At 41.5% G+C, this 23,141-nt stretch overlaps 1 protein-coding gene across 3 annotated transcripts in view; it reads right to left on the bottom strand.

The window, feature by feature from the left end:
* LOC311143712 (E3 ubiquitin-protein ligase MYCBP2-like) overlaps positions 1-23,141 on the bottom strand; it is a 316,497-nt gene that overhangs the window by 115,974 nt on the left and 177,382 nt on the right. For all 3 annotated transcript variants that reach the window (XM_084179581.1, XM_084179580.1, XM_084179582.1), the window contains exons 28-37: positions 23,031-23,114; positions 22,814-22,910; positions 22,253-22,445; positions 21,603-21,877; positions 13,746-13,967; positions 13,103-13,294; positions 9,851-10,057; positions 5,300-5,437; positions 429-607; positions 79-221 (exon numbers count right to left, since the gene is read on the bottom strand). In XM_084179581.1, coding sequence (XP_084035707.1) covers positions 79-221; positions 429-607; positions 5,300-5,437; positions 9,851-10,057; positions 13,103-13,294; positions 13,746-13,967; positions 21,603-21,877; positions 22,253-22,445; positions 22,814-22,910; positions 23,031-23,114 — 1,730 coding nt within the window. The remainder of the gene's footprint in view (positions 1-78; positions 222-428; positions 608-5,299; positions 5,438-9,850; positions 10,058-13,102; positions 13,295-13,745; positions 13,968-21,602; positions 21,878-22,252; positions 22,446-22,813; positions 22,911-23,030; positions 23,115-23,141) is intronic.

Raw genomic sequence — 23,141 nt, 5'->3', positions numbered from 1 at the left:
CTTCCTGTCATAGGTCACTTATTATGAAAATAAGGTTGACAGGTTTTGCCTTGTTCACAGAGAGCTCCCAGTTCTTACCATCCACAGCGAACGCCCTGTGAAGGAGGTCTTTGGCAGCTCTGACCACTGCACTGACCACTGAGAGAGCTCTGCTGCAGTTCTTGTCCTCCTCATTGGCTTTGCTCAGCAGCTGGGACTGCAGATCCCCGTCATACTCACTCCTACGGGCAAAGACACACACGCCCATGTGTTAGCACCAGCAATGGTTGTTAGCATTGGAAATTACATGAATCTCAACTTGAGGCTTTAAATTGTCTTAGGGGTGTGTGGCAGCCTGGATATGTCACTCATGTAATGGAAGTGTGTGTGTGTGTGTGTGTGTGTGTGTGTGTGTGTGTGTGTGTGTGTCTCTGTGGGTGTGTGTGTACCTGTAGTACAGTATCTGTGGTATCTGTCCTCTGGTCTGGTTGGTCCCGTTGCTGCTCAGGCTACAGGTGCTGAATGTGAAGGCCATGCCATCGGAACACTGAACCGTGGTCATCCCGCCATCCCCATTGGCCGTTCGGCTACCATAGTTACGCAGGCGGACAGCGTATTTCACACCCTCCTGCAGAATGTATACAAAAATCTGTCAGATGAGGACAGAGATAGGGGAGGACAAACAGGATTGTGCAACATATGTGGTTTTCATATCATAAGTGGCATTGAGTTATAAAGAAGGATGGATGGATGCATGCTAGGGTTTAATTCCGGTGACCGGTATCCTGGGACTTCCCAACCAAGCTCCTTCCCCTTTCCTGAGAATAGTAATGACAGGTCCCGTGGACCAATAATATAAAATGTTTATGCTGCACTAATGCAAAGTAACATGCAAATAGCTGCATGAACCAGACTAATCAACTCTCAGGCTTTATTCATTAATTAGACCAGTCATCACAACGCTAGCAGCCTACCATATTTGGCCTCCTCAACATAAAGTCCAATAGTCCCCACTTACAGTAGATATAGGTAGTGTTACGTTCCCACAAGACCAACTCAAAATGTCGCTCACAAGAAAATCTCTTTGACAACCAAAAACAAAACTCATGTGGGTGCCCAATGAAAGTTGGCAAAGCCACTAGTAAGGGGTTCTAAAAGACACCCATCAGGGATGCCCACTAGGTTTGCCTCCGAAAAGACAAACTAAAAGAAAAACCCACAACAACTTAGCATAGGGAGTAAAAAGAATATGGAGCAAAACAAACAGGGGAAACACCAAAAATCTGGCTTCTTTCAAACTTAAATGATTGAGCTGAAATCGCACCTCAGCTGACGTGAAGAGCAGCTCTCCCAACATCTCTCAAGCTCAACTGGAGCACTGGGCCAGCCACTCTTAAATATCATCTGGGCTAGCACAGGTGAAACACCTTCCAACTAATGAGACGGACAAGCCAGCACAGGTGTAACACATACTTACTAACACCAATCGGTGCTACCTTGAAATATGAATAGAAAAAACGAAACCTTTATCAGTAGGGATAAAGTGTTGCCATGGCGCCCTAGCAGCAGCCTAAGCAGAGAGCTCCTGTACATTTCGTAATATTTTTGTAATTAATTCATTTTTATGGCATTTTTTAACTACAATCTTTTTGTTTTAAGAATGAACAATTAATATAGCTAATTAATATAAATCAGAATCCACCACAGCGTTAAGCCTGAAGCTGGCAAGTAATTTGTATGTTAGCTGGCTAGCTGTATTGATTCCAATGCTAACCAGTGTCCTGAGGTTGAGGATGGAGAGATGCCAAAAGCAAGAAGACAGAGGGTGCAGTGATGAGGAACGAAAGGAAGACAAAGGCTGCCCTTTAATTATTATTGAAATGTGGTGTGCTTTCTGGCGCCACGTGCCTGCAGTAGGATCATCCATGTGGGTGCTTCATTTTGGTAGTAGTGAACTACTACAGAGTCTATGGACTGCAGTGGCTTAGCTCAAACTTCATCTGACTGAGTTCTACTACAGAAAAGCCAGAGACAGCTAGACACCTTGATAAGACCGCGCTTCCTGCCTACGGACTTTCTCTCCCCGCTTGATCACCTCCCTCAAGCCATTAACCTTCTAATGACTGTCCATCTCATGATGTTGTGATGTTGTTTTTCTAAATTACTTGTCTTTTTTTGTGTGCTTTGAAGCGCTTTGAGATTCTTTGAAAAGCGCTATATAAGTTGAATAAATTATTCTTATTATTAGGCAACGGGATAGACAAACAGTAACAGCATCGTATGTGATGAGTCAAAAGAGATTAGTGTAAAAAAGGGTCAACGCAGATATTCCGGGTAGCTATTGGTTAACTGTTTAACTAACTATTTAGCAGTCTTATAGCTTTGGGGTAGAAGCTGTTCAGGGTCCTGTTTGTTCCAGCATCGGTACTGCTTGTTGCGCAGTAGCAGAGAGAAAAGTCTTTGTTCAGTGTTGCTAGCCTCAAAGAGTGCATAGAAAGTACAGTGGGGAGAACAAGTATTTGATACACTGCCGATTTTGCAGGTTTTCCTACTTACAAAGCATGTAGAGGTCTGTAATTTTTATCATAGGTACACTTCAACTGTGAGAGACGGAATCTAAAACAAAAATCCAGAAAATCACATTGTATGATTTAAGTAATTAATTTGCAAGTATTTGATACATCAGAAAAGTAGAACTTAATATTTGGTACAGAAACCTTTGTTTGCAATTACAGAGATCATACGTTTCCTGTAGGTCTTGACCAGGTTTGCACACACTGCAGCAGGGATTTTGGCCCACTCCTCCATACAGACCTTCTCCAGATCCTTCAGGTTTCGGGGCTGTCGCTAGGCAATACGGACTTTCAGCTCCCTCCAAAGATTTTCTATTGGGTTCAGATCTGGAGACTGGCTAGGCCACTCCAGGACCTTGAGATGCTTCTTACGGAGCCACTCCTTAGTTGCCCTGGCTGTGTGTTTTGGGTCGTTGTCATGCTGGAAGACCCAGCCACGACCCATCTTCAATGCTCTTACTGAGGGAAGGAGGTTGTTGGCCAAGATCTCGCGATACATGGCCCCATCCATCCTCCCCTCAATACGGTGCAGTCACCCTGTCCCCTTTGCAGAAAAGCATCCTCAAAGAATGATGTTTCCACCTCCATGCTTCACGGTTGGGATGGTGTTCTTGGGGTTGTACTCATCCTTCTTCCTCCAAACACGGCGAGTGGAGTTTAGACCAAAAAGCTCTATTTTTGTCTCATCAGACCACATGACCTTCTCCCATTCCTCCTCTGGCGGGCCTGGACATGCGCTGGCTTGAGCAGGGGGACCTTGCGTGCGCTGCAGGATTTTAATCCATGACGGCGTAGTGTGTTACTAATGGTTTTCTTTGAGACTGTGGTCCCAGCTCTCTTCAGGTCATTGACCAGGTCCTGCCGTGTAGTTCTGGGCTGATCCCTCACCTTCCTCATGATCATTGATGCCCCACGAGGTGAGATCTTGCATGGAGCCCCAGACCGAGGGTGATTGACCGTCATCTTGAACTTCTTCCATTTTCTAATAATTGTGCCAAAAGTTGTTGCCTTCTCACCAAGCTGCTTGTCTATTGTCCTGTAGCCCATCCCAGCCTTGTGCAGATCTACAATTTTAGCCCTGATGTCCTTACACAGCTCTCTGGTCTTGTGGAGAGGTTGGAGTCTGTTTGATTGAGTGTGTGGACAGGTGTCTTTTATACAGGTAATGAGTTCAAACAGGTCCAATTAATACAGGTAATGAGTGGAGAACAGGAGGGCTTCTTAAAGAAAAACTAACAGGTCTGTGAGAGCCTGGTTGGTAGGTGATCAAATACTTATGTCATGCAATAAAATGCAAATTAATCACTTAAAATTCATACAATGTGATTTTCTGGATTTTTGTTTTAGATTCCGTCTCTCACAGTTGAAGTGTACCTATGTTAAAAAGTAGGAAAACCTGCAAAATCGGCAGGTTATCAAATACTTGTTCTCCCCACTGTATATAGCTCATCTGGTAGGCTCGCATCACTGGACAGCTCGCAGCTCGCACTGGACAGCTCATCTGGTAGGTTCGCATCACTGGACAGCTCGCAGCTGGGTTTCCCTTTGTAATCCGTGATAGTTTGCTAGCCCTGCCACATCCGACGAGCATCAGAGCCGGTGTAGTAGGATTCGATATTGGTCCTGTATTGACACTATGCCTGTTTTATGGTTCGTCGGAGGGCGTAGCTCATTGAAAGCGGCAGCTCTAGCCTTTAGCTCAATGTGGATATTGCCTGTAATCCATGGCTTCTGGTTGGGATATGTACGTTGTCAATGCACTTATTAATGAAGCCGATGACTGGTGTGGTAAACTTCTCAATGCCATCGGATGAATCCCAGAACATATTCCAGTCAGTGCAAGCGAAACAATCCTGTAGTTTAGCATCTGCTTCATCGGACCACTTCCGTATTGAGCACGTCACTAGTACTTCCTGTTTTAAGTTTTTGCTTGTAAGCATTAATCAGGAGGATAGAGTAATGGTCAGATTTGCCAAATGGAAAGTGGGGGATACTTTGTATGCATCACTGTGTGTGGAGTAAAAGTGATCTAGAGTTGTTTCGCCTCTAGTTGCAGAATTGAAATGCTGGTAGAAATGATGTAAAACGGATTTCAGTTTTCCTGCATTAAAGTTACCGGCCACTAGGAGCGCCACCTCTGGGTGAGCATTTTCTTGTTTGCTTATGGCCCTATACAGCTCGTTGAGTGTGGTCTGAGTGCAAGCATCGGATTGTGTTGGTAAATCGACTGCCACGAAAAATATAGATGAAAACTCACTTGGTAAATAGTGTGGTCTACAGCTTATCATGAAGGTATTCTAACTCGGGCGAGCAGAACCTTGAGACTTCCTTAATATTAGAGATCACGCACCAGTTGTTGTTAACAGAGACACACACCCCCTCCTCTGAACTTCCCCGACGCAGCCGTTCTGTCCTTTTTAATTAACCGCGGTGCTATCCATGGTGCTGAATCTTCGCTACTAGGTCTATTTGTTGTCTGTTTGTTTAGCAGAGAATCATATCAAAAGTTTGGACACACCTACTCATTCCAGGGTTTTTCTTTATTTTCACTATTTTCTACATTGTAGTTTAATAGTGAAGACATCAAAACTATGAAATAACACATATGGAATCATGTAGTAACCAAAAAAGTGTTAAACAAATCAAAATATTATACAACATTTCCTAAACGGAAACCCTGGCATACATATGGTTAGATAGATGAATAGATATGTCTGTATAGGGCACATCATTTTAGTCCCGTGTACCTTGAGTGGCACGGCCTTGTCGAGGCGTATCTCAGCAATGTCGCTGGGGGAGTCATCGGTGCTGTAGGTTCCCTTGACTAGCTCCAGAGACGTCCACCTGTGGGTGTGGGTCGAGTCCCCAGGGTGCTCTGTCTGGGCCTGGAGAGGAAGAAGAGGGGGAAAGAGAGAAAGGAGAGAAGTGGTGAGAAAGAACTCCTGGGAAAGCTTAAACTCAAGAACCAAAAGAGATGGTCAGTGGCTTTAGGAAAATGAATCGCAATGAATACCAATATACACACACAAGTCTTTGAAAAGTTGTAAACTGCCCTGAATTTAACTTGTTACTGCTGGATTATATAAACTCAGCAAAAAAAGAAAAAGGTCCCTTTTTCAGGACCCTGTCTTTCAAATATATTTCGTAAAAATCTAAATAACTTCACAGACCTTCATTGTAAAGGGTTTAAACACTGTTTCCCATGCTTGTTCAATGAACCATAAACAATTAATGAACATGTACCTGTAGAACGGTCGTTAAGACACTAACAGCTTACAGACGGTAGGAAATTAAGTTCACAATTATGACAATTTAGGACACTAAAGAGGCCTTTCTACTGACTCTGAAAAACACCAAAAGAAAGATGCCCACGGTCCCTGCTCATCTGCGTGAACGTGCCTTAGGCATGCTGCAAGGAGGCATGAGGACTGCAGATGTGGCCAGGGCAATAAATTGCAATGTCCGTACTGTGAGACGCCTAAGACAGCGCTACAGGGAGACAGGACGGACAGCTGATCGTCCTCACAGTGGCAGACCACGTGTAACAACACCTTCACAGGATCGGTACATCCAAACATCACACCTGCGGGACAGGTACAGGATGGCAACAACTGCCCGAGTTACACCAGGAACGCACAATCCCTCCAATGCTCAGACTGTCCACAATAGGCTGAGAGAGGCTGGACTGAGGGCTTGTAGGCCTGTTGTAAGGCAGGTCCTCACCAGACATCACCGGCAACAACGTCGCCTATGGGCACAAACCCACCGTCGTTTGACGAGACATGACTAGCAAAAAGTGCTCTTCACTGACGAGTCACGGTTTTGTCTCACCAGGGGTGGTGGTAGGATTTGCGTTTATCGTCGAAGGAATGAGCGTTACACCGAGGCCTGTACTCTGGAGCGGGATCGATTTGGACGTGGAGCGTCTGTCATGGTCTGGGGCGGTGTGTCACAGCATCATCGGACTGAGCTTGTTGTCATTGCAGGCAATCTCAACGCTGTGCGTTACAGGGAAGACATCCCCCTCCCTCATGTGGTACCCTTCCTGCAGGCTCATCCTGACATGACCCTCCAGCATGACAACGCCACAAGCCATACTGATCGTTCTGTGTGTGATTTCCTGCAAGACAGGAATGTCAGTGTTCTGCCATGGCCAGCGAAGAGCCCGGATCTCAATCCCATTGAGCACGTCTGGGACCTGTTGGATCGGAGGGTGAGGGCTAGGGCCATTCCCCCCAGAAATGTCAGGGAACTTGCAGGTGCCTTGGTGGGAGAGTGGGGTAACATCTCACAGCAAGAACTGGCAAATCTGGTGCAGTCCATGAGGAGGAGATGCACTGCAGTACTTAATGCAGCTGGTGGCCACACCAAGATACTGACTGTTACTTTTGATGTTGACCTTTGTTCAGGGACACATTATTCAATGTCTTAACTTGTTCAGTTTATGTCTCAGTTGTTGAATCTTGTTATGGTCATACAAATATTTACACATGTTAAGTTCGCTGAAAAGAAACGCAGTTGACAGTGAGAGGACGTTTCATTTTTTGCTGAGTTTAAAAAGCATGTTTAAGATTGTGCTCGAGGACTACCTGAGCTAAATGTATCAACGACAAAAATGTATAGTGATGAGAAAAAAGGCCTCCCTCCATTTTTTTTTATTTCAAGGGAATTCCAGGTTAAATAACCTATAAAAATGAACTATATAACTATATATATATATATATATATATATAACTATATATATATATATATATATATATAACTATATATATATATATATATATATAACTATATATATATATATATATATATATAACTATATATATATATATATATATAACTATATATATATAACTATATATATATAACTATATATATATATATATATATATATATATATATATATATATATATATATATATATATATATATATATATATATATATATATATATATATATATATATATATATCCACACTATAACCAATAATGTCAAAATGGAATTATGGTTTTCTAAATGCTTACAAATTAACAAAAAATTAAAAGCTGAAATGTCTTGAGTCAATAAGTATTCAACCCCTTTGTTATGTCAACCCTAAATAACTTCAGGAGTACAAATTTGCTTAACAAGTCACATAAGTTGAATGGACTCACTGTGTGCATTAATGGTGTTTAACATGATTTTTGAATAACTACCATATCTCTGTAACCCACACATACAGATAATTGTAAGGTCCCTCAGTCGAGCAGTGAATTTCAAACACAGATTCAACCACAAGGACCAGATAGGTTTTTCCAATGCCTCGCAAAGAAGGGCACCTATTGGTAGATGGGTAAAACAAATAAAAAAGCAGACACTGAATATCCCTTTGAGCATGGTGAAGTTATTAATTACTCTTTGGATGGTGTATCAATACACCCATTCACTTCAAAGATGCAGGCGTCCGTCCTAACTCAGTTGCCGGAGAGGAAGGAAACCGCTCGGGGATTTCACAATGAGGCCAATGGTGACTTTAAAACAGTTACAGAGTTTAATGACGGTGATAGAAGAAAACTGAGGATGAATCAACAACATTGTTACTCCACAATACTAACCTAACTGACAGAGTGAAAAGAAGGAAACCTGTACAGAATACAAATATTCCAAAACATGCATCCTGTTTGCAACAAGGCACTAAAGTAATACTGCAAAAAATGTGGCAAAGCAATTAACATTTTGCCCTGAATACAAAGTGTTATGTTTGGGGCAAATCCAACATAACAAATTACTGAGTACAACAGTATCACCATATTTTCAAACATAGTGGTAGCTGCATGTTATGGGTATGCTTGTAATCGTTAAGGACTGGGGAGTTTATCAGGATTTAAAAAATGGAATGGAGCTAAGCACAGGCAAAATCCTAGAGGAAAACTGGGTCTAGTCTGCTTTTCACCAGACACTGGGAGATGAATACACCTTTCAGCAGGACAATAACCTAAAACACAAGGCAAACTCTGCACTACATTGAATGTTCCTGAGTGGCCTAGTTACAGTTTTGACTTAACGTGCTTGAAAATGTATGTCAAGACTTGAAAATGGTTGTCTAGCAATGATCAACAACCAATTTGACAAAGCTTGAAGGATTTTGAAAAGAATAACAGGCAAATGTTGCACAATCCAGGTGTGGAAAGCTCAGAGACTTACCCAGAAAGACTCACAGCTGTAATTGCTGCCAAAGGTGATTCGAACATGTATTGACTATACAAGATATATTTAGGTTTTATTTTTCATAATGTTTTGACAAATGTTATAATTTTTCTTCCACCTTGACAGAGTATTTTGTGTAGATCGTTGACAAAAAATTAAAAATCAATCAATTTTAATCCACTTTGTAACACAACAAAATGTGGAAAAAGTCAAGGGGAGTGAATACTTTCTGAAGGCTCTGTATATGTTTTGTCCAATCATTAGCATGTATGACTTTGCAAAATATTTCATACAATCCTCTCATTGGCAGAATGAACATCTCTTAGTTTCCAGGACTGTTTGAGCTGAGCCCTGCGCCACTGCCACACAAACACAGCTCCCGACCCGGGCTGTCACTAAAACCAGCTCACTCGTCTCATCCTTTCTTCACTAATGCGCAGGAAACCATGGTACTTGTACCACAGCCAGGTAAATGGTACCTAACCTCAAGTCTGCTAAGAAACAATAATGTCTCCACTCTCACACCAGAAGCCATGTATGCTGTTTACCACTCTTGTGGTCCGCAAATATGAGTTGTTTTCTCCGATTGAAAATACTATTTCCTGAATATTAGAAGTACAGTAATAATTTGTGGATCGTTGGAAAGCTCAGATTCATCCCCTTTCAAGGGAATCTCTGTTATTTACCCACCTCGGACGGTTATGACAGAATAAAATCAGATTTGTAAATTGTTTAACCTGTAGCCGGCTTTGTAGCCTATGATTAATCATGGGTTACTATGGTTATATTCTGCCACAATAGCAATATTACCAGCTAAGATATAGATGGGGATTGTAGTTGGACAATGATATCTGAATGTGCACATGATGGAAGTTAGAGGTAAATAGAACAAGGTATAAAAAAAAATGCATTGACTAAAATGACTGTGAGCAAAAAGAAGACTAAAAGTGTTTGGACTTTTAGTTAACTGGTAACAAAAACTAAGACGGATGAAATGGCTAAAATGTGACTAAGACCATAAAAGTATTTTAGTCAAAAGACTTAGACTAAAACTAAATCTAAAATAGCTTCCAAAGTTAATAAAAATAAAAGGCAGATCTAAAACTCTTACGTCATCAGCGAGCACCTCCAACTCATACTCATGGATGCCCCCGCCGCCGTAGACGCAGAAGCCAACCAGCACCACGCCGGGCTTGTCCACAGTCAGACAGATGGCATCTGGAGAGCCATTGCCCGTGTTCCAGCTGCGGCCCTGGCTCGTCTTGGTGAAGCGGTTGGGAGTGGACTTCACCGAGTGAAGCGAGTTCAGACCGTCCACCTGGGAGAGACGAAGAGACAAGTGATTATGATGTATTTTATATTGTTTTGATATAGTCATGGTTAGGTCATATAGTGGTTGTATTAAGGAAGTTTTGTTAACGTCATTTTAGCAATAGGCATTTATCTGGTTGTAATCTGACCAGACAACAACCAAAATATTACCTCTTTCCCATGACATCTTGACCTTGTCATGAAAACTAAGTATTTACCTGGTTGCTATATAATTCCACCAGGTGGTAGTACTGAGGTGAATAAACACCAGCAGGGGCTTTCCATTGTTATTGTACAAGACAATGTATGACAACCTCACTGACCATGACATCGGCCAACTTACTTCAGAAACAAATACAATACCACGAGGTAGGGCTGTGGCAGTTATGGAAATTTGGAAGACAGTTATTGGTCAGACAAATTACTGCGGTCACCATAATAACCGTTTGAATAGCAAAGAAAAAATAATATACACTACCGTTCAAAAGTTAGGGGTCACTTAGAAATGTCCTTGTTTTCGAAAGAAAAAGCAATTTTTTGGTCCATTAAAATAACATCAAATTGACCAGAAATACAGTGTAGACATTGTTAATGTTGTAAATGGCTATTGTAGATTTTTTATGGAATATCTACATAGGCGTACAGAGGCCAAATATCATCAACCATCAGTGTTCCAACTTCACGTTGTGTTTGCTAATCCAGGTTTATCATCTTTTTAAAAGGCTAATTGATCATTAGAAAACCATTTTGCAATTATGTTAGCACAGCTGAAAACTGTTGTGCTAATTAAAGAAGCAATAAAACTGGCCTTCTTGAGGCTAGTTGAGTATCTGGAGCACCAGCAATTGTGGGTTCGATTACAGGATCAAAATGGCCAGAAACAAATAACTTTCTTCTGAAACTCGTCAGTCTATTCTTGTTCTGAGAAATTAAGGCTATTCCATGCGAGAAATTGCCAAGAAAATGAAGATCTCGTACAACGCTGTGTACTACTCCTTTCACAGAACAGCGCAAACTGGCTCTAACCAGAATAGAAAGAGGAGTGGGAGGCCCAGGTTCACTACTGAGCAAGAGGACAAATACATTAGAGTGTCTAGTTTGAGAAACAGGCGCCTCACAGGTCCTCAACCAGCAGCTTCATTAAATAGTACCTGCAAAACACCAGTCTCTGGTCTTTGAACGGTGGTGTATATATTTATTTTTTAAGACACACATTTTCTCCTCTCCTCTGTTCCTGAATGCATTTGCTGCTGCTGCAGGGAGGGGGTGTTGCCTAGGCAACCTAAGACTCGTTTGCTACTACACCTTACGTGTTTCAGCATGGAGCAACAAAGTTTCATGTCCATGTTACAGCAGAAACGGACTCAACCGCACGAATGCCCGGCCGTCCAATCTTCAGTCAGCTGTTCTTTCCACACTCAAAAATCCATAACCGTCGGTTACATGTAATTGTTCCATCCCTACTACGAGGATGTCCTGATCGACGTGGTGTGGTTAGTATTAGTTACCTTGCTATTTATGACACACCTATGTGGCCAGAGATAGTCTGTCTGTGGTTGGTACACGGATATCCAGGGCCCGGTTGCATAAAACATCTTAAGTGTTTAATTTGAGGAATAATTGTCCCTTACCTAAGGTAATTGTTTAAGGGATTTGCATAGAGCCCCTCAAATATTCCCTTATGTAAAGGCATACTTAATGGGATTTATAGTAGAAAGAGTATCTGGTTACCATGGAGACAGCCTGATGCAATGACTAAACGTCTTGTCAAAGAGAAAACATTTATTTTTTGAGATAGAAAAATAGAACTTCTACAATCAAGACAGGATAACCAAATTGCTTCAGACGATAATAAACCACATTTCATGTAGTAACTTTTTTCCAAACTTGTTTCTATTACATTCTAGCACTTCAAGCTAGCTTACAGAGTAGGTATGGATTGTGCATCTTCCATTATTTAGCTAAGTAGCTAGCTGGTTGATGTTTTCCTTTTGTAACCAGGGCAGATGAAAGCTACATTCACCTCCACAAATGCTTTTCCATTGATAGCCATACTGAATGAAGCAGTTAAGGGACCTCAAGGGCACCCTTAACTTTTTCACTTAATTTAAGGGTGGAATTCACCTTAAAATGTTTTGTGCAACTGATTTAAAGTTAAGGAAACTTTAAGGGAAAGGATAAGGGGAAAATTAACTTAAGGTGTTTTATGCAACCAGGCCCAGGTCCCTAAACGGAGAACAGCAGTTTCCTTGACAATGTGAACAATGGATTTAGAACAACTGAGAACAGCAGTTTCCTTGACAATGTGAACAATGGATTTAGAACAACTGTGGCGGCTGGGGCTGTTGTCATGACGGCCAAACTGCAGGGTGATTGAGATTGAGTGTTGAGAATGCAGCCGGCAGCTGCAGGGTACAGCGAAACAGACGGAAAAGTGGAAGGACAGAGGGACAGACGTGTGGATGGACAGAGTGAGAGACGTCACTCCCCGAAGTGACTCAGCGTCTTGTAAACAAGAAAGGTAATTCTGCAATTGTTTTGCTTTCTCCATTTTGATTTAATCGTTTTCAACAAATATATTGATGCAGATACTGTATGTAGTATAACATTTAAATGTTATGTATATTTGATAACATTTGATTTTATTAACCTTGAATATTAGAATTGCTAAGAAATCATTCAGATTGAAGTAGGGGGAATAGAATACAATGTAAATGGCGGATACCTCAACTGAATGACATCATCTCTCAACCCCAACAGAGCGCTATATTTGGACTGGAGTCAGGTCTAAATTTAGGGTAGGTCGATTCCATTACGAATCTAGCCAACCTATTAACAGGAATAGGACTAGATCTTTTAATGGCTGTCAATATCAATGTCCTGTTCAATCCCTGAACAGGCACAACCTGGTAATCAATTAAATCCTAAGCAACACAAACATTGACTTGTGTCTTTAGACATAAACCATCAGAGTGTGTGTGTGGATGGGGGGGGGGGGGGGGTCTGTGCGTGTGCCGGAGTGCCAGCTCGTGTGTCTGTGTTTGTTCTTTACCTCGGAGCCCAGTGCAGAGGCGGTGAGCTCAGAGACTATGCTGGCCAGCAGGCCACAGGTGTTGGAGACCAGGTGGGGGGAGAAGAGCTCCACCTCCTTTCTCAGGCTCTTCCTCACTGGTAGCACTACAATCACCAGCATCTTCTCGAGAACCTCCCTGAAACTTGTCATCCCCATCAGGTTCTCCTCTGTCTGAAAGGGGGAGTGGAGAAAAGAAAGAAAGTGAAAGAACATGAGAAAGGTCAGCAATTGTGTCTTCTCTGATTGTATATAAAAATAAAAATAAATGTTTTTAACTCCACTGAATCCATAAAATGTTATGTGATAAGCACAACATGGGAAATCAGGAGACAGAGGTTACATGCCCATTTCAATGATAACACATTTTAATAGGTGAGTGTTCCAACAGTAAAATAGGTAAAGCAATACGGCTAACCCCTGTGCTAGTTATGGGATATTCACAAAAAGTCTCAGAGTAGGAGTGCTAGGATCAATTTAGCTTTTTAGATCATAATGAATAGGATTATATGGATCCGGGGAACTGAATATAGATCAGCACTCCTACTGGGAGACGCTTTTTGAATACGGGTCCTCATTGGTCAGACATTGTGTCGAAATTCCGCTATCTTTGATGTTTACTCACGTGGCTGAGTTTTTCCATGTGTGCCACCAGCAGGGGGAAGCGGTGGGCGAGCGCCGAGTCATTCTCCGTGCTGACCTGTTTGACCAGCGAGCGCAGCAGCACCTCGCCGTCGTACGCAATGGGCAAGATGGACGTCAGCTTGACTGACGTGTTGCACAGTGCAGACATCACCGCCGCTAACAGTCGGCTGCTTGATGTGCGGAAATTGGCCTCGGCAATGTCCTGGTGAAAGGAAGAAGGGTGGGTGAAGTAGCAAACTTTCACTAAAGAGATGTGATAACTAGAGCCAGAATGCATTTTGACCATAACTTATCATTAGCTATGTATTTTCTAGATTATCTTTGTACACAAAAGCTTAGAGGAGCAATTTGAATGGCAACCAAGACATAGTATATTTATTATTATAACAATACAGTGAGCTCCAAAGGTATTGGGACAGTGACACATTTTATGGTGTTTTGGCTCATTACTGCAGCACTTTGGATTTTAAATGCTACAGATTTGTTGGATGCATTTGCTCTTTGTTTTGGTTGTGTTTCAGATTATTTTGTGCCCAATAGAAATGAATTGTAAATAATGTATTGTGTCACTTTTATTGTAAATAAGAATATAATATGTTTCTAAACACTTCTACATTAATGTGGATGCATTTGGAGTCAACTTTATTGTAAATAAGAATATGTTTCAAAACACTTTCTTATTAATGTGGATGCTACCATGATTACGGATAATCCTGAATGAATCGTGAATAATGATGAGTGAGAAAGTTACAGACCGACAAATATCATATCACCATTACAATAACAGGGGAGGTTAGCATTTTTGGGGGGTATGATATTTGTGCGTCTAACTTTGTCAATTTCATGTGTCTGAAGGTACAAACTCTGCCTTCCCTGCGGGCCCAGAGAGCAAATCAAGTGTACTATGGGCCTACCGCTGGCCAATCGGATGGCTCTGATGACCGTGTCTGCAATAACGTAGCAGAAAGCTACAGCAAAGTTGATACTGTGAGACTTCAAAACTTTTAAAACCATGACTAGAGAGAGACTGTCAATGAATCCAGCAAAGAGATGTTCATGTTTAAGTTCTTACTCAGCACTGTCAACACTTTGTATTCAACACTTTTATAAGCCGTTCTTCCTACTTCCACTGAGCGCTACAACAAGCACTGCAGCAGTAATGAATGAGTAGGAAAGTGTCTCTAGGGTAAACGTCCCTATTAACCCCAACTTCTGAGTGAAAAAAAATAAAAAAAATACATCACTTTTCTTCCAATGAAGCTGCTTGTTACATAAATTACACTTATTATTGTAGGCCAATCAGATTTGTCAATATTGAGTTATCAAAGCATGTGTAACATGTGCCTGCTGATCCCAGAAGTAGTTGCAAAAAAACGTGTGATTTTGGTACCCTCAGAAGATAACATTTTTTGCATATTTCTACTCCTGTTTTTGGTAAGTACTCATTTGTTATCAAAATCGAAGTGATTAGTGTTTTGAATAAGACGTATGTTAGAATATTACTTGAATTATAAATTGTTACTTTTGAAATCAAAATATGAATTTTAGTATGCTAGCAAACAGACCACATGCTGCATCAATATAGTAGCTGCATAATATGGTTCATTGCAATGACAAAGCATGCTAAGCAGGTATAGTTTACATTTTTGTATGCAGTTTATATTATTATACTGTTAAATAGACAATAAATGTGTATGTTTATCTTTATAAATGTTTTTATTAACATTTTTACCTAGTGGGCTTAAAGGGGACGCTAGCAAAAATATCACACTGTCTGGGGTGGATGTAAATGAGCATAGCTAATTACTTCTCTGCATGATACATTTATACTTTTCATGTTATGTTAGTGCACCATTTATAGATTTATTTCATATATAGTTGTTTTTTTATTGTCATGTGCGTAGAATAAAATATTCTGTCTTTTAACCATAAATTCACTGACGTTCCCTTTAAGCCCACCTGCTCCCATTAAGCCCACTTGACTGTGTTTCAATGGGGATTTTCTTCCTTTTGACCTTTGAACCATTTTCCTTCCTAATTTGGACCTCACCTGATAAATCAGCTCCATAATTCAGATAATTAATACCCATATTTAAATATCAGTCATATTGCATAGGTCAATTCATTCTGGATAGGCCTATATTCTATCCTAACATTAACAATAATTGTTTTATCTTTAGGCCTACTTTTCAGATGAGTTTTAGATTGAGATGTCTAAAACACACCCAAAAAAAAACGACAGTTCATGCCCACGCATGATAGAAGCATGCAGTCTGTACAGGGAGGGAACAATGCAAAATCTCTAATTTCTGGCAAAACATTATGGAGTAGAAAGGAAGTCGTTGAGGCAGAGAGGGAAGGAGCAGCTGAGCATTGACGCACAACAGGGACATGTGATCTACCTGAGTCCAGCTGTAGAGCAAGAGATTTCAGAGTGTCTTCAGGTAGGGTTATACTGTAGTGACTGATTGGCTAAGAAAAGGATAACACGAAACAGTGGATAGCCTAATATGAGGTCATTGAAAATGTGATTTTGCCTAATCCAGTGGTTCTCAATGTGTGACCTGTCGGTATGTGTGTGTGTCTGTGTACGTGTTTGTGTGGTGCATAAATGTGTATGCAATGTGTGTGTGTGTGTGTGTGTGTGCACGCGCATAAATAAGTGAGTGTGTGCATGCGCGCGCACGCACACGTGCGTCCAGGACTAATGCTTTGTCATTCTCCATCTCTTCAGGTCCTTTGCCAGTGGGGTTGGGGCTTTACCCAGACGGATCTTCTCCATCTCGTTCAAGAGTTTGTGATAGCAAAGGAACTTCAAACCCCCTTCAAGGACCAAAGACCCGGCCGAAAATGGTTTGAACGCTTCATGCGGGACCATCCGGAACTGACCATAAGGAAGTCAGAACAGTTCCCAGAGGCAAGGGCAAAAGCCACATCCGACCCAGCCATTCTCAGAGGCTGGTTTGCGCTCCTTGAAAAGGAGATGGTTAAAGCCGATGTCATGGATAAGCCTGAAAATATCTATAACATAGACGAGACAGGCTTCATCACTGATCCGGCAGCAGGCAAAGTCCTGTCAAGAAGAGGCAGCAAGAACGTGTACCAAAACACGGACGGAAATGGAAGGGAACAGATCTATGTCTGCATAACAGGGAATGCAGCAGGACAGACCCTCCCACCCTATGTGCTGTACAAGGGGAAACACCTCTATGGATCTTGGTGTGAGCTGGAGGGACCTATACCGTTCTATTTGCGCAAACATGAGGTCATTGAAAATCTGTACAAAAACAAGATGAAAGCCATCAATGACTTGTTAGCAAAAGACTGGCAAGCAAAGACAACCACAACGTGGGCAAAACATTGAAACAAAAACAAAATAAAGCTTAGACCACCCTATAACCTGTTATGTTACACTACTAAGATAACTAAAACAATACAATCACATTAAAGAGCATAGGCCTATGTTTAGCCTAGGAGAAAGTAGAAATTGCAGAAATGTTTGTTTATTTTGCTTACGTTGTATGCTAATGATACATGAGCTTCAAGATGTTATGACTGATGTCTCCTCACAATGAACTGAATGGTTTTAAAATGCGTTTTTACAATGTTTTCAAAATACTAGCCTAAATGTGATTAACATTTGAAAATCAATTAAAGCTATTGTTTAAATGTAAATCCTGAAATTGACTCATTTACTATCGTTAGATCATTAATTTTGAACCTGCAAACTGCTTTTCTTCAGAAATCTTCATAAAAACCTTTCAACCAGTTGGCTGTACCAGAAATGTTGGCCAATTTCAAATGCCAACAGCACACCACAGGATAGAGATACAGACTAAATGACAACACATAATGAAAGATGAAGTATTGAAGTGTAATTTCCACTATAGTTTTGATTTTGTTCGTAAATAGTTTTTTGGCTACATTCTAAAGAAGACATGTTGTAAGTTTAGCTTTTTCTGCGTTGACGACACAGCAAAAAGGCTGGTCACGCCTATTTCAAATGCCATTTACAGGCCATAGGATAGGAGTGGAGACAAAAGGAAAATAGCTATTGAGAGCTAAGAGATTACAGATTTGAATAGAACAAGTTTGTATTAAGATTTTTTTAAATATATTTATTTATCAACAAATCTGAAGAGGGCTTATTTGGAACACCCATGTGCTTAAAGGGTACATTGACAAATTAAACAATAAAAACATTAGAAATTGTTATAAATGAATTATTGACACTTCAAATGAGAGATTAGACTTTCATTTTAACTAAAATGTTCTCACTTAAATTGGGTCAGTATATATAAAAAATGTCTGAAAAGCGGATTTGGTGGGCTAAATAGGGATGTTTACCCTATAGGTTTGCGTTGTTGTTATTTTAATTGGCTTGGGTCTTTTTTAATATCGAGGAATATTTTACTTTCTCTGTTCATAGGAGTAACAACATTAATTTCTGCATGAGGAAGAAATAATGCGGTGCGACTCGAGTTTCGCATTCAGCTGGAAGACGGTGTCTCTTTTTGGTCAGTGTCAGCGGAGGAAAGGGAAAGTGGAGGGATGTTGAGAGGCGGACCATCAGTCTGCTGCTCTATCCCTCCTCTGAGACTGATCATCGGATGCAGGCACCATCAGCCCAGTAAAATAAAAATATAAATAAAATGATTTAAATGTATGCTCACTCAGCTGTGCTTCACAAGTAATACAACAACGGATCCATTACCGGTGTGATCATATAGCCTACTTCAAATGCCCCAAACAACAGTGCATTGGCAGGGCAATTCAAGCAAAGCCAATATGCAGTGATAATGTATTGGGGCCTATACCTTACTGCACAAACCTCATTTCTACAGTACTGTTTTTAATTGGTTAATGTTGCACACAGTGGCTTCGGAAATATTCAGACTCCTTCACTTTTTCCACATTTTGTTACTTTACAGCCTTATTCTAAAATAGATTAAATAAATGTTGTTCCTCGTCAATCTACACACAATACCCCATAATGACGAAGCGAAAAACAGTTGATCAATTTTAGCAAATGTAGTACACATAAAAAAACAGAAATAGCTTATTTACATAAGTATTCAGACCCTTTGCTATGAGACTCGACATTGAGCTCAGGTGCATCCTGTTTCCATTGATCATCCTTGAGATGTTTCTACAACTTGAGTGGAGTACACCTGTGGTAAATTCAATTGATTGGATATGATTTGGAAAGGCACACACCTGTCTATATAAGTTGACAGTGCATGTCAGAGCAAAAACCAAGCCATGAGGTCGAAGGAATTGGCCGTAGAGCTTCGAGACAGGATTGTGTCTAAACACAGATATGGGGAAGGGTACCAATACATTTCTGCAGCATTGAAGGTCCCCAAGAACACAGTAGACTCCATCATTCTTAAAATGGAAGAAGTTTGGAACCACCAAGACTCTTACTAGAGCTGGCCGCCCGGCCAAACTGAGCAATCGGGGGAGAAGGGCTTTGGTCAGGGAGGTGACCAAGAACCCGATGGTCACTCTGACAGAGCTCCAGAGTTCCTCTGTGGAGATGGGAGAACCTTCCAGAAGGACTACAATCTCTGCAGCAGTCCAACAATCAGGCCTTTATGGTAGAGTGGCCAGACGGAAGCCACGCCTCAGTAAAAGGCACATGACAGCCCGCTTGGAGTTTGCCAAAAGGCACCTAAAGGACTCTCAGACCATGAGAAACAAAATTCTCTGGTCTGATGAAACCAAGATTGAACTCTTTGGCCTGAATGCCAAGCATCACGTCTGGAGGAAACCTGGTGGTGGCAGCATCATGCTGTGGGGATGTTTTACAACAGCAGGGACTGGGAGACTAGTCAGGATTGAGAGAAAGATGAAAACCTGCTCCAGAGCACTCAGGACCTCAGACTGGGGCGAAGGTTCACCTTCAACAGGAATACGACCCTAAGCGCACAGCCAAGAGAACGCAGGACTGGCTTTTGGACAAGCCTCTGAATGTCCTTGAGTGGCCCAGCCAGAGCCCGGACTTGAACCCGATCAAACATCTCTGGAGAGACCTGAAAATAGCTGCGCAGCGACGCTCCCCATCCAAACTGACAGAGCTTGAGAGGATCTGCAGAGAAGTATGGGAGAAACTCCCCAAATACAGGTGTGCCAAGCTTGTAGCGTCATACCCAAGAAGACGCAAGGCTGTAATCGCTGCCAAAGGTGCTTCAACAAAAGTACTGAGTAAAGGGTCTGAATACTTATGTAAATATAATATCTGTTTTTTATTAATTATACATTTTAACCGGTTTTTGCTTTGTCATTATGGGGTATTGTGTGCAGATTGATTAGGGTGAAAAAAACAATTTAATCAATTTTAGAATAAGGCTGTAATGTAACAACATTTGGAAAAAGTCAAGGGCTCTGAATATGTTCTGAATGCACTATAGGCTTCTGTTTTTTAAGTCATGTTAATAAAAAAATCTGAGCAGTAGATCTCGGCTTGCATTTTGACTCAGAAAAAGTTGGTGACCACTGTTCTAGAGTTTTCCCTGTTATCGCTATCAATGTTTCCCTTTACTGTGGCAATTATGATGACATATTAGCCACTTTCAATGCAACATAGCGACACAAAACGAACTACGCAAAAGATTTTGTTGTAGGCAGAACACATTGGAGTAGGATTCTATTGCATTGACACGCACTACTCAGCCCGCACTCTTCACAGACCGGTTCTGCATAAACAATCAGAGCTGCAGTAGGCATATATGCAAATAAATAATTGCCATATATGGATCTGTGCCATTTACTTTGAACTGGACTGTGTTTACAGCATGAGCGGTCATGAGTAGATGCGCTTGTTTTGAGATCAAAGCGAGAGCTGCATTTAGCCACGTGTGCACATTTTGTTCATATCCTTTGCTAGTTAGTGAGTTATTAGCTCAGTTATAGATAATTTGTAGTCAGCAATACGGGAGTGACTGCTTCCTCCAAGAGCACAAAACGTAAAGAGCTTTTTTTGTCTTAAAGGGGCAGTGTTGTATTTTGAGACAGGCTTGAATAAGCTAAGTAGCCAATAGGCAGAGGGTAACATAATTTGTCTGATTCTCTGTAATAATGGTATGGGAATAATAATGCATTTTCTTTTGTAAAGTGGTTTCTTGCATCAAACACATTTTCAGTCACCTCCTTGTCTGAAGGACAAGTGGATAAACAGGATAATGTCAAGCCCTGCATGTTTTGTTTTTTTCTCACCAAAGTCCCATGGAATGTGGGCCTACACTGAACACCACACAAATGATAGAACAGCTATTTCCAAGTTAAAATGTTATGGGATGCATTTTCTCCATTGTTTTTGATGGTAGGCCCCTCTAGTAGTCCTACATTATGATCAAATTGCCACAGTAGCCTACATGGTCACTGTTACAACTGTAACTTAGAAGCACGTACAGCCTCAGTGTTCACAGTAAATGCGCACTGGAAGTTGCAAAGAATTTTCACAATGTTCAAGTTTGCGCTCACAGGTACAGTACAAATATACAGTATATTTGAAAAATAATGAATGGGAAATATATTAAATGAATATGAAATGATAAGAATTGGAATATTGTACCCCAACAAAAGGAGGCAATTATTCTCATTTACAGTGTAATTCACTTCACCTGTGGAAAGTTGCAGGTGCCTACAGGGTAAAAAATAGCCATGCTACCATTTTTTTTATAGAAAAAAAAACAAAACATTCCGCTGTATTGCAGTCAATTGTAAAGTGCAAGGGTGACAATATATTTGACCAAATCTGTAAGTCTATGCGGTCCGTGTAGGAACTGAACAAACAACCTTACTCGTTAACCCACAATCTCTCTCTTAGACCTACCTGGTCGAGGCAGTTGAGTAAGTCGCAGAGGCAGGCCCACTGCAGTGCAGGCGTGGGGTAGAAGGAGTGGAAGCAGGCGGTAAAGGTGTTGTGGCACTCCTGCAGCACGGCCTCCAGCAGGGTGAGGGGCTGGGACAGGTAGCCCTGGGGGTCGTTGTCCAGCTTGGTCAGGCAGTTGTCCATGCCCTCTGACAGGATCTTCTTGAGCAAGCTACGGGTCTTGCCCACGCACTCCGCCAGCTTGCTGGACTCCTCCACCACCGCCTTGGTGCTGGCTGAAAAGGAGGAAGAGGGGGGAATAGGACAGAGGCCTGAGGGTTAAACCAGGGACAATATGATGCTGTTACATTCAGTTGACGATTCAGAAACTTTACTTACAGCTGACGGGTATAATGGTTTCATTAATTGCTATAACTATGAGCCTTTATTATAATGCTTATAATATGTTAGGTCTCTCAATGTAGCAAACTCATTGCTATCAACTTGGATTCTTGATTTTGTCTTTTCTATCATTTCCATATGTGTGTTACCTGTGTGTGTGTGTTACCTGTGTGTGTGTTACCTGTGTGTGTGTGAGTACTACTATGAGTACCTGCATGGTTGTGTTTGTGTGTCTTAGAGCATCTTTGTAACCCTACCAGAGAGCCTACCAGAGATGGGGAAGATCTCACAGATATAGACACGGAGCAGGCGAAGGCAGCAGGTTCCAACAAAGCGCAGACGCTCCAGGTCCAGCAGGGTGGCCGTGTACTGGAAGCCTTTCAGGCCTCTCAGTTCCTCCACCCCCAGCACTAGGGTGGTCCAGCTCCAGTTGAGGATACTCAGCAGGGACTCGAAACACTCCTACAGGGATAGGAGGGGGGGATGACATGTTTATTACATGTTTACTACAGGTTTACCACCTATTAATGAAACCTTTATGAGCTTACATCCTAACAACTACTGTATTACACTCCAGGGTGATGTTCATTAGGGCATGCAAAGGAAAAAGTTTCCAAACATTTTGCAACAGAAAACTAAAATGAGTGTTTCTTATTGGACCAGTCCAGGTAGTTCCCCTCTGTTTAAATAAATTTTCCTCCATTTGATGCCTGATGAACACAATTGGTTTCAATATTGCTATCATACAAGCCCATGTTCTTATTATGGGGTCTCTGCGGCCTGCCTTGGAACAAGTCTAGCTAGGGGAGAAACAGGCGTACGGTACGTACCACTGAGACGGTCCGGGCGAAGGAACGTTTGAGGATGTGAACCGGCTCACTGGTCTGCTGTTTCCCTTTGGCTGCGTTGCCATCATTTGACGGAAGCCTGCAGTAGTAAAACAACCACATTACATTCCCATTACAAAGCCGGTTACTTGAAGTTCATCAACATACATTTCACGGGTCACTATTCAGACAATATAAGGAGTGTAGGAAAATGACTTGCCTGTACAAGAGCTGAGGTATTTGACCTGCATTCACGTCGGTACCGTTGTTTGACTTCTTGGAGCTCTTGAACTGAAAGACCACACTGCAAAAGGGAGTAGGTTCACATAAT

The sequence above is a fragment of the Coregonus lavaretus genome, assembly GCF_964263955.1.
Source record: "Coregonus lavaretus genome assembly, chromosome: 16".
In the NCBI taxonomy this organism is placed as follows: domain Eukaryota; kingdom Metazoa; phylum Chordata; class Actinopteri; order Salmoniformes; family Salmonidae; genus Coregonus; species Coregonus lavaretus.
The sequence above is the reverse complement of the archived record's forward strand: the minus strand, read 5'-3'. Positions and strand labels throughout refer to the sequence as shown.